Source organism: Balaenoptera ricei, chromosome 8, assembly GCF_028023285.1.
Source record: "Balaenoptera ricei isolate mBalRic1 chromosome 8, mBalRic1.hap2, whole genome shotgun sequence".
Lineage (NCBI taxonomy): Eukaryota > Metazoa > Chordata > Mammalia > Artiodactyla > Balaenopteridae > Balaenoptera > Balaenoptera ricei.
This window is the reverse complement of record NC_082646.1, coordinates 83,337,837-83,350,748: the sequence shown is the minus strand read 5'-3', so window position 1 is coordinate 83,350,748 and position 12,912 is coordinate 83,337,837. Positions and strand designations below refer to the sequence as shown.

General features: G+C 34.9%; 1 protein-coding gene across 1 annotated transcript in view; it reads left to right on the top strand.

Moving 5' to 3' along the window:
• The window catches only part of KIF18A (kinesin family member 18A), a 79,045-nt gene extending 68,962 nt beyond the window's left edge, over positions 1-10,083 (top strand). Inside the window, exons 15-17 of the mRNA XM_059931294.1 lie at positions 743-850; positions 7,101-7,210; positions 9,491-10,083. Of these exons, the coding sequence (XP_059787277.1) occupies positions 743-850; positions 7,101-7,210; positions 9,491-9,573 (301 nt within the window). The 3' untranslated portion in view covers positions 9,574-10,083. The remainder of the gene's footprint in view (positions 1-742; positions 851-7,100; positions 7,211-9,490) is intronic.
• The last annotated feature ends 2,829 nt before the right edge of the window (positions 10,084-12,912 follow it).

Below are 12,912 nucleotides of genomic sequence, written 5' to 3'. Positions count from 1 at the left end.
ACACAGGACTATTTGCCAATTCTTCTTTTGTTTTATTTACATAGCCTTTAAACTGTTAGCTCTCTTTTTCCTCTGTAGCTGTATTTAAGATCTGTTTCATAGATGAAGTATGCCATCTTGATTACAAAAGTCAATGTTTTTACCTTCATTAAATCTTAATTGTCTTTCTCTCTAAATATTAATCCACTAACACAATATTGTGAAGTCTTTAATTTTAAAACTTAAGTTGATTGACCCTTGTTAGGCTAGAGGAGACCTTAAGATATATTTAGTTTGTTCTTCATACTCCAGAGTTAAGATGTTATAAGCCATCAATGGATGATTACCAATTGTTTATTATTATTCGTTAATATCTTCACTAAAGGAAATACCACCGTTTCTATTGATGTTTAGCAAACCTCAGCTCACTCTGAAATAGTCGTAAGTCTAAGGTATGGTTGACTGCATGTCATCCAAGCAAAAACATATCCTTCTCACTTAATATGTATATTCACAATTAAGCTAAATATGGGAAGAAAGATACCTTCACCTTTCTATGCTGTGGGAATGCAGAAATCTATCTATGGTTTAAAAAAGAGAAAAGAAAAGCCCAGGCAATCAAGGGAAGTTTATAGTATTGAATAATGTTTTCCTTTATGTATTAAGACAAAATGGTGTTCTAATTATGGAAGTGTATGACCCCTTTTTTCTCCATAGTACAAATCAAAATTACTCTTTTTATTTTTCATTATTTAATATACAGGCTTGCCCCTTCTTCATTCTCAACTAAACATTCTCTGCCTATACCAAGCATAGTACCATCCTACATGGCAATGACTGCTGCTGCCAAAAGGAAACGGAAACTAACAAGGTACCTTTAAACATAAACTGGTTCAGGCTTTATACTTATGTAAGATCATCTTCATACTTTGTTTCCTACAGCTCTTTTTATTTCTTGTAATTAGACTGTCAATTCACATTTAAGCATACATATAGTAAACTGCTCTGAATGCAGCACTAGTTTTATTTATTTATTTATTTATTTTTAATTTATTTATTTTTGGCTGCACTGGGTCTTTGTTGCTGTGCGCGGGCTTATGCTGCTCTTCTTTGTGGTGCGCGGGCTTCTCATTGCAGTGGCTTCTCTTGCTGCGGAGCATGGAGTCTAGGCACACGGGCTTTAGCAGTTGTGGCGCGCGGGCTCAGTAGTCGTGGCTCACGGGCTCTAGAGCGCAGGCTCAGTAGTTGTGGCGCACGGGCTTAGTTGCTCCGTGGCATGTGGGCTCTTCCCGGACCAGGGCTCAAACCTGTGTCCCCTGCATTGGCAGGCGGATTCTTAACCACTGTGCCACCAGGGAAGTCCCAACACTAGTTTTATATTATCAAAGGGAGATCTTGATAAAGCCCAGATATTTCACTTGATATTTGTATAAAGTATTCCATATTTCAGATTATTAAAAATAAATTTAAAAGTCTTCTGGCCTTCAAAAAGGTCATTTAATTTTAAGTTTTCTTCTGCTGACAATTTTTACTCATTTGGTATTTCTCCCTTCAGACATTGCTGAATTTCTTCAGTCCTAAAATTATATTATTTTAATGGATTTTGATATATGACTAAAATGTGATGAGTGAATAGACTTCTGTTTCCGGCTGTGACATTGTAGCTTATATCAGACCAAGTTTTCCATCAGGAACAATTATAAAAGCTGATAAAATTCAACTAACAGCTGCTTGAAGGCACTCGGGAACAACCAACACAGCCAGGACTTAAGGGTCTGAGATCCAGAGGAAAGGAAAACAAGTTGTGGAGAACAAGACCTTCTCTGCCTCTTTTTTTCCATTTAGCATTTGCCAGTTCATGGCATCAAATATAGAGGTCAAGCCGAAAATGGAAGCCTATAGCTATCAGCATCTCACTGAGCTAGGGAAACAAAATCTGTGTAGCTTTTGCCCTCAAGGTATTGGCCAATTTCTAAACTCTGTGGAATAAGAGGCCACAAAACCAACTAAAAGTGGCTGCCAAGAGGCTAAAGTAATAAGCAGAGTTTTGACCTTCTCATGGGACCAGGACACAAAAATTGTTGTTTAGGGATCATCATGGAGAAAAGGCCCTGTTAAATGCCCAGGGTTTTATTTGAAATCTTTGAAGACCTATGCTTTAGGTAGGAGTAGAGCAAACTGGAAATAGACTGGCTCTTGAAAGCCTGAAACAGACCTTTGACCAGTTCAATCCCTTTTTGTATCAAGGTGATCTATCTCTATTCTGCCTACTTGCCAGAAGAAAATTAAATCATCTCTGAAGAATATACCACCTCCAGCCTCTACAGTTTTTCATATGCAGTGTTTAGCGCTTAAGCAAAAGTTACCAAGAATGCCGGGAGACAGGATGAAATGACTGAAAATCAAGAGAAAAAAACAAATTAGAGAAGCAGTGATACAGATATTGAGATTATCAGATAGGGACTTTAAAAATTTAATTGTGGGGCTTCCCTGGTGGCGCAGTGGTTGAGAATCTGCCTGCCAATGCAGGGGACACGGGTTCGAGCCCTGGTCTGGGAAGATCCCACATGCCGCGGAGCAACTGGGCCCGTGAGCCACAACTACTGAGCCTGAGCGTCTGGAGCCTCTGCTCCGCAACAAGAGAGGCCGCGATAGTGACAGGCCCGCGCACCGCGATGAAGAGTGGCCCCCACTCGCCGCAACTGGAGAAAGCCCTCACACAGAAACGAAGACCCAACACAGCCAAAAATAAACATAATAAATAAATAATAAATAAAAATTTAAAAAAAAAAAAAATTTAATTGTGATTAAGTTCAATAAAATAGATGATAATTTCCCAGAGAACTTGATTCTATTAAAATGAATCAATTGCATATTCTGAACTGAAAAATAGAATATACTGAAATTGCAAACTCAAATCAATTTAACAGAGTAAGCATGGCAGAAGAAAGTTTAGTGAACTTTAAGATAGGTTAATAGAAAAATATTCAAACCAATTGCAAAAGTATAAAAAGATAAAAATATAGAGAAGAGCAAAAAGAGACATATGGGACACAATTAAAAAGGTCTAGCATATGTGTATTTTGAGTCCCAGAAAGAAGTGAGAAAAAGAATGGGAAAAAACAGTATTTGAGAAGATGCTGGCTAATAATTTTCCAAAACTGACCAAAGATGGCAAATCACAGGTTTGAGAAGCAATGCAAACTGCAAGCAGCATTAATACAAAGAGAAACATACGTAGGTACATAGCAGTAAAACAGCTAAAAATTAAAGACAAGGAAAAAAAATCTTAAATATATTGAGTTATATGACATGAAGCCCATTATATAGTCTTTATATCCTGTAACATAGAATGCAATGACAAGATACAGTGAATGGTTAAACTGTAAAATGGATCTGACTTGCTTTACCTCTTTTTCTTTAACATGTGATTATGGAGAGAAGAGCATACGATCTTAAGATAACTCTTTTTTAAGTTTCCTGTATTCCACCGTGGACATGTTATCATCCAGGCTAGTGCTAACAAATTTACAAACAGCCTATTTATTTGTACCACATAGAGTATCATCTCATAGTTGCATTTAGCATCTGTCCAAAGTACCCTCCAAAGTACCAGCAGAGTCTTGAAATGTTTATGTTTAAAATTCATGGATTGATTTTTCCTGAATGTCTCTGACTATCCATGACATTTACAATTTTGTATTTTGCTGTGTCACAAATTTGAATTGTGCAATTAGTCGTATATAGGAATCAGTCACTTAGCCTAGCTAACCACCATCATCTGTTTTATCTGTCTTGTCACTAATTTTCATTGTGTGAGTCATGTTATTCTTTTCTTTAATTAATGCTGGGGACTTTTCTTGTTCTTCACTGGTAACATGCTCTGCTGTTGTAACTAAGATGTAGCAAAAGTTTATAGCTAAGAATAACTTTTAAATGTAAACATAGTCATTATCAAAACCAAATGATTTTTTAAGAAACGTCCTGGTATGTAAATTGTGTATTTGGAGTGGGTTTAGATGAGTTAAAGGGCTTCCGAAATAATATTAAAGGACAACTAAATAAAGTAAGATTTCTCATAGCCTATTAATTGCTCTGTTACATTCCCTCTGGTACCAATAATTAGATCCTGCCATTAAGTAAGGTTAAAAGAGATTAATGCTAGAAATGTACATAATTACTCTTTAAAAGAATCTTCCTTTCCCCCAATTAAATCTACATGAGCTTGAGAGTAATGGACTCTGGTATTTTCCACTTAACAACTTTATGTACATATTTAGGTGTGTGTATATTTTGTTATGGTTTTTAAAAATGAGGAACGGCTCCATGTATATAATTACTTTTTTTTTTTATCAGTTTTTCTCTCAAAAGAAAAAAAAAAAAATATTAGCATCTAGAAGCACTGGATATTCCAGAAACCTACCAGACTGAATTTTTTAGTAACTACTGAAATTGAGAATATCAGATGTGTAATCATTTCAATTTATATAATCACTGTAACGGACTATTTTAACTAAATGTATCAATTTACCAAATACACAAATATATATGTAAATTTTTACTTATAAATTATATTTATTAATTTGGGATTTTGTTTGCTTTGTGTCTATTTGGTTGGTTGGTTTTTTGTTTGTTCCACAGTCTTTCTTGGCACTCAAAAGTGGTCTCACACCTACATACATTTTTGGTTTATTTTGAAAAATATCTATGATTCCAACTAGAAATTATCTCCACTGAAAGAATATGAGATGCATTATGTTTATCAAGCAAAAATATTATACCTATGTAAGGGAACAAAAGACAAATCTTAACTTTTATTAATAGTTATGGAAATACATTTGGCATACAACTAGAAGATTCTGTAGGTTTCTTCTCAAAACAGTCTTTAAAATAATTTGAATTTGTACCCATACCAATTTTAGGTCTTTTTATTTTGTGATCTAATATAAGTCTAACATAAATTTATAACAAATGTTAAATATTTTATTAGTTGACTATGTTACCCAAATCCTAAAAATGTTTGAGTGTGTTTTACTTATATATAAATACATAACTTATTTGATTAGGCTTTGATTTCATTCCTAGAAATGTGAGTTTTATTCAAATAGATTTATTCAAAACCCTGATTTTCAAATAAAAACAAACTGTGAGTGAAAACAAAGGTCTTAGAACTAAACAAAGTGAAGAATCATACCATAAAATACTAAAGAAAACCTTAAGATATATTGCAGGGAAAACAACCCTCATCAAAAGTAACCAGTGACATTGATCTTTACACTTGAAGACATAAAATCACCAAATGACCCAAAGACAGCTGATATATATATAGATATAGATATATAAAATCAAAACTGTGTGTTTTAGATTCCAAAATTGATTTATAGTAACTTAGTTTATTTGGCACCATTTGTGAATAGAAAATTTCTACAACTGAATTTGTTTACTTTCATAACACAGGTACTTCTCTGTAACCATTTTGGGAAGATATTTGCATTCTTGAACAGAGCTGGCAAAATCATCATTATGAACACCATAATCATTTCTCTTACAGGCTCTAGAAAATTTAGATACATAGGTTGACTTATTTTTCCCAGCATTCACTGTGCTTATACCCATTTTTCTTTGCTAACGTATTAAATTGCCATTTCTGACTACTTTCAATGAGCATATAACCCATATTCTCCTGTTCCACAAACATAAACCCACATCACTTTACCACACGTTTAGAGTTGCCAGAACAAGTTGTTGCCATAAACGGAAGCCTCCAGTTGTTAATCCAACTGACAATCAAATTAATATCAACTTGTAAAATGGTATATAATATCTTGACTAGCCAGAAATTTCCTAAAATTAGCTTATTTGAATCAGTGTGGAAAGGGCTGTTCATCTCCCACTTTGACCTCCAACCCTGCCTGCTAAAACTTGATCCTCTGAGGACTGGGAAGGGTTGGATTGCTATTTTTCAGGACCCAGATCAATCTCATCTCATCCACAAAATCTTCCATTTTTCTTTCTTCTTCTAAACTCAGGAACCTGCGGCTTCTTGTAGTTTGAAAACATGTGGTGCTGTTTTTTTACTCTGCCTTGTATTATTTTGAGTATTTGTCCTATTTTTCCCCCATCCCACCATATATCTATTATGTAAGTTTTCAGGACAGGGTTTCTTTGTGCCTTACTCACTTGTATATCCTGTGACATGAGGCCACAATAGGTGTTTAGTAATATGTCAACTCAAATTGAGTTAGAAATTTGACCCATTAATAACATGAGAGTGATATAAATTTTTGAAGACAAAACAAATGAAAATAGGTCATTCTTTTCATTTCACTTTCTATAATTGCAATAATCAGAGAGAGATTCTCATTCTATTACCATGCTTTGATTTAAAAACAAGGTTTGCAAACAATCTCACCTGTTCATATTCCCCAGATTAGGGGTTTTGTAATCTGAGATTAGTTTTTCACCTCTTGCAATGTGCTCCTTATCTCTACACTTTGAATAACAGTGCTTGCATGCAGTCCAGCACAGCACCCTGAAATGTTCTGTTAAAGAATTGTGACATACACCTCTACTCATAATCTCCAATTTGAATAAACGTCATTAAAATCACACACTGCTGGGCTTCCCTGGTGGCGCAGTGGTTGAGAATCTGCCTGCCAATGCAGGGGACACGGGTTCGAGCCCTGGTCTGGGAAGATCCCACATGCCGCGGAGCAACTGGGCCCGTGGGCCATATTTACTGAGCCTGCGCGTCTGGAGCCTGTGCTCTGCAACAAGAGAGGCCGCTATGGTGAGAGGCCCGCGCACCGCGATGAAGAGTGACCCCCACTTGCCACAACTGGAGAAAGCCCTCGCACAGAAAACGAAGACCCAACACAGCCATAAGTAAATAAATAAATAAATTTTAAAAAATTAAAAAAAAAAAAAAGAAAAAATCACACACTGCTAAACTTCCCTATGGGCCAAAAATTTATTTAGTATCTCCAATTACTTCTATGGGATTTTACAACTTAATATTTTAGTATTTCACTTTTTCTTTAATCATTATTGAATGTAGAATATGTATTTGAACTTAGAGATATAAAAAAAGACTTTACTAAAATAAAAATTTTCCCTTGAAGCTCTACATCAAATACCTCACTAACTGCTGAGGTAAATTCTGGATCTGCCAAGCGTGTTCACCAAGATAATTCAAGTGATAAGCACTTCCAAGAAAACAGACCAACAGTGGGTATGTCTCAGCTCTTATTTTGATATTTAATAACATGATTAACTAACATATGTATAGTACTTTACATATTATTACAGTGTTTTCATGGGAGTCTCCTTTTATGTACTCATCACCTTTATTATTGTACATGGTGAGTGTGGTTACCCCTGTTACAGATAAGAAAACTTAAGACACAAAATAGAAAGCATGCTCACCCAAGATCACAGAGATATTTCATGATGGAGCCAGAACCCAGAACTGGATCTCCTAACTCTATATTCTGTACCCTTTTTGTTATCCATACTGCCTCGTATTGCAGAAGAGTGGGTAAATAATTTAACTAATAATTGAAATAATTAACTATGTTATTTAATAGGTTAGTGATTAAGTATATTTTACAGATAAACTATATCCACTTGAAATTTTTCTCTTAGCCTATTATTTTTAATAATTTGGCCTCTGATTCATTTGTGCAATTATTGTGAGGTTCCAGTCTATACCTAGTTACAATCATATTTTAATTCCAATTAGCAAGTTGAAAAAAAATGCTGATGGTGGTGATTACATCCTCTCAATTGCATATGGAGGTGACATGAGTCCATGGTAAGGAAACATCTTCAGTGAAACTAGAGGTATATAGCACCCACCAATTTCTAGGCCTTTGTGTCCAGACCTATGTTTCTCTGACACTGTAGTTCCTAAGACTTCAATCAGGAAGTATTTATTTACTATGCAGTCACTATGTGCTAGGTTCTGTGATGAATATAAAGATCATTAAGACCCAGTTTGGTTCTTCTCTAAAGGAACTTATAATTATAGCACTTGGAATTTAAAGGGGTTTCATGAGATAACAAGTATGTCTAAGAATAACATGAAAACTATTATTAATGTTTTTTCTGTCAGTGCTTTTTCATTAAAGTAATATAAAATTTCTCAGTAGCTTTGCCAAGCTGCATCGGTAAATCCTTACTTCTTGTGGTGCCCAGTGACAGTTGTTTACCTTAAGCTCAATGGAAATGTCTTTCGTGCAGATTTAAAAATCAAACAATGAAGTCCTGAAAAGAAGAATTTACTATGATTATTTGGTTCAACATACCATATTTAATAATGTTTAGCATTGTGTGTATGCATTGTGTGTATGCATATGTACTGTCCTATTGGTCTTCTGAAAAAGTTCTCCAGGAAGTCATAATCCTGCAACCAAATAATAAATTTATGATAATTCTCAAATAATAGAGACTTATGTTTCCTAATATGCTTATTTTCTAAGAATAGTATAAAATGCATCAAATATCTTATATGTAAAGAGAGATGAATAATCTATAGAGAAAACAGTAGGAGAGAATACTAAACCACAATACTTGCCAAAGAGGAAAGATTATGTCTTGTTAAGGATAATGGAGCACTTAGAAAAAGGTATTAGTTTAAGGGAAGATAATGGTTTATGTACATTAGGATATCCAAGTGAAAATGGCCAAATACACATCAGGAATTACTAGAAAAGTAAAAGAGAACTGGGGCTGCCTTCCTTAGAATGTATTCAACTGACTCCAACTAACTGTGTACAAATTAAAAAGAAAAAAAAAAAGGAACATCGGTGGGAAAGAAGGAAACTCTGTTTACTGAGCATTTAGAGAAATAAGAAATAGTGTCAAGAGAATATGTGCCCCTAAAACTAAAACCTAATGTGACCAAGAAAATGGATGAGAGATTAGACAGACCCATAAAGAAGTCAGTGGCCCCCTTTTGTAACAACACTTCGTTGAGTAGAGCATCATTGTGAACACTGAAGAAGAACCAGAAGAGTGGACATAGAGAGATAGAACACATTTTAGAGGTAGCCGTGAAAGGAAAGAGAGCTATGGGATCAGGGTCAGCACGTTAAGAAGTACTGGACTCAAACGATACTTCTAAATTGGAAAAATATGGAAGTTTGAAAGTCCTAGGGAAATAATCCAAAGAATGAAAAAAAAAATTGATGATGCACAAAAGAAAGGGAGCAATGTTCACAGAAGTAGTCTTTCCTTAGTTCAAGAACAGAAGTAAATGTGGTAGTTTATTCACTGACTTCACTTGATAGCTTTGGGGCAGGGGAAGGGGTGTACGTACATGTGCACTAAAACTTCAGTTTACAATGTGGAGAAATGAATTTCTACTTTCCAACCAAGGGTATTAATGTTTCTTTGTTGGTGTTCTGTTTTAAATCATGTTAATTAACAGCTGTGAAGTTTAACGAATGGTGGAAATTCTTTTTGAATGATACTTTTACCATATTTATATATCTTTTTATTTCTTCTCTAGAATATAAAAGAAACATCCATAAAGTAAAGCCAAGCATGGTTAGAAAATTTGGAAGAAGTATTTCAAAAGGAAATCTAAGATAAGTCTCTTCAAAATCAAGGGGAATGAAATTGACAAGTCAGCTTTTAAAAGGGTTTGTTGCCAGTACCCTTTCAGAAACTTCTTAAAAATCTTTGAAAGAAGACCATCTTAAAAGCTAGGTTTACCCAAATACCTTCAGCAAGCAGAAAATGAAATTCCTTCTGTTTTGTTCTTTTGTATTCTAAGCAAACGTAAAATTTCAACAGAAAACGTGTGTTTTAAGTTTCTAAAATATTTGCTACCCTTTAAAATTCCTAGGTCAGTATGGTGGCAGCTCAGTTTTACTATGCTACAACAAGTTGATTAGGACATTTTAGAAAATAGTAGACTTAAATTATCTTTACTGTTTTTTTAAAATAAGGAGAATTTAGGAGTGATAAATGTATGACCCAGGATTTATTTGGCCTTTTCTTTCCAAAAATACTTTGATGTACAAATGTACGTATATGTGCCCATAAAGTTGTTGTAAATATTATTTAAGGAGTCTTCATGAATAAAATACTAATATTGTTTCTCACTACTAGATACATTAAAGATGTAGATTTTATAGTGCTTGCTTTTTGTCTCGTGACTACCCCTTACACACCTTAAACTATTATTTTTTTATAAAATGTTAATTTTGTATATTTGCATTTCAGATTAGCTCAAGATATGTGGCACTAGAACCAAACCTGAAAATAATCCATAGGTTCCTTAATGATAATGAGAAGATGTTTTAATCATTTTCTCTGCTATACGAAGTACGTGGAGCTGCAACTTAATCTTATGTCCTTGTTCACCTGCTTTGTTTGGCTTGTTTATCTTCTGAATATAACAAGTATTTGGTTAAATGAACTTCTAATTTCATATGACCTAGGACCTGTCCCATCAACGCAAACAACCATTTAACAACCAGCTGCAAATTTTAGACCTTTCCGTTATTAGTCATGTTTTTTAAATCAAAATCTAGTTGAGAGAGTATGAGATGGAATAATGATCTTTGAAGTTCCTTCCACCTGTGACACTCATAATTCCATATTCATAAAAGTATACCTAGGATCTGCTGTAGGGAGAACAACCATAGACAATTTTTGTTTTCCCTTTGTCATTAGGCCTTTGGTTGTGTCGCCTATTTATCAGTTACATTAGCGTCTTTATTATTCCTTTCCATCCATTTTAGGTAATTATATGTTTCAAAAGAAATCTTTTTGCCACATACTGATGAATGGCTAGCTAGCAGGATTAAGTGACCCTACCTCGTGGTCCACCTCACACCATAAGACGTGAGTGATTTTCTTATATGCCATTTTTATCAGCTAGGGATTTCACCTTCTGTAAAAGTTACTAACAATGCCTTTGCAATGCAACCACATTAAGGGGAAATTAGAGAGAATAAATAGTAATGAATGTGGGAAAGGAAAACTGTGGAATATATGAATAAGGAAAAAAATTCATGCATTTAAACTAAAACAAGGTGCTATTTAATAAGTCACTAGAAAGCAATTTTTAAGTGAACTTAGGTAGAAAATAGACCAATCATAAATATATGGCTAAATGAATTTTTACAAAGTGAACAAACCCACTAACCAGCCCTCAGATCAAGGAATAGAGAATTATCAGAATTCTAGAAGCCTCTCTTGTATCCCACCTCCCTCTAAGGGTGACCACTATCCCAGCACCATAGACTGATTTTTAACTAAAATAATTTATCTTTATTTTTGTTAAAAAAAACAATATGTTATTCCAGAAAGAACTGTAAACAATAAAAATGTGCTTCCTCCTCCCCCCCCACCCCGCTACCAATATCATTCCCAGTTGTAACCACTGCTAATAGTTTAGGTACCCTGCCCAGTCATTTATTTTATTCATATACAAACCTATATACTTGGTTTTTTTATACAAAAAAGTATCATACTATTTGGTTTGCAATTTGTTTTTTTATTCTCATTTGAAAGCAGTATGGGCATCTTTGTAAAATTTTTAACTGTGAACTTTATAAATACTGCTACCACAGATTGATTGTTCTTAGTGACAGGTGACAACAAATAATTTTCATGAGGCAAATCAAAGATCAGAGAGAAACCTAGATGATGCTGTCTCTTCTGACTAACACTGTACCCCATTTCTGAGAACATTTTGGAGTATCCGCTAGAACTTGTACATCATGATGTCCAAAGTATAGTCCACAGAACATGGCTCACCTACTCTCTGCCAAGGAAAGGGTTCCATGTCAAAGAAGAGAGGGGATGGCAGCCTGCCAGGACGAGGACCGTGCACACTGACAGTATAAGCCCCTGATGTCTTGCAGTCAGAATCTTACTTGGTTTAACCCAGTGACTCCCAAATTCCTTTGAAACATAGAGCTCTTAAAAAAAATGTTTAATGGAGGATAGTACAATGAACCCTCATATAATCATAATACTGAGTCCAATTACCAAATTTTTCCGCATTTGTCTGGAATATCCCTTTTTTCGTTTGTTTTTCTTCCTTTGCTGGAGTGTTTTAAAGCACCCCAGATATCACTTCATTTCATCACTGTACACTTGTTTATGAATCTGAAAATATGGCCATATTCTTATTTAATACAAAAAAAGAATGCATCCTTTTATTAAAGCACTCCTGGTGATATCCCTAAGAACATCCTTTGAACAATGTCCTGGATTAATAATGGCTATATATACAATGGAATATTACTCAGCCATAAAAAGAAACGAAATTGAGTTATTTGTAGTGAGGTGGATGGACCTAGAGTCTGTCATACAGAGTGAAGTAAGTCAGAAAGAGAAAAACAAATACCGTATGCTAACACATATATATGGAATCTAAGAAAAAAAGAAAGGTCATGAAGAGCCTGGGGGCAAGACGGGAATGAAGACACAGACCTACTAGAGAATGGACTTGAGGATATGGGGAGGGGAAGGGTAAGCTGGGACGAAGTGAGAGAGTGGCATGGACATATATACACTACCAAATGTAAAATAGATAGCTAGTGGGAAGCAGCCGCATAGCGCAGGGAGATCAACTCGGTGCTTTGTGACCACCTAGAGGGGTGGGATGGGGAGGGTGGGAGGGAGACGCAAGAGGGAAGAGGTATGGGAATATATGTATATGTATAGCTGATTCACTTTGTTATAAGGCAGAAACTGACACACCATTATAAAGCAATTATACTCCAATAAAGATGTTTAAAAAAAAAAAAAAATCAACAGAGGATTAGAGAATAGAATAGAGTTATGATGGTAGGGGTTTAACTCAAGAGAGTTATGTGCCAGTTTGGAGCAACCACTTTCCACACACTAATGCTAACTCCACCAGTCTTTCTCTTTCATTTTTACTAAATTTAAGACTTACTTAAAGTTTGG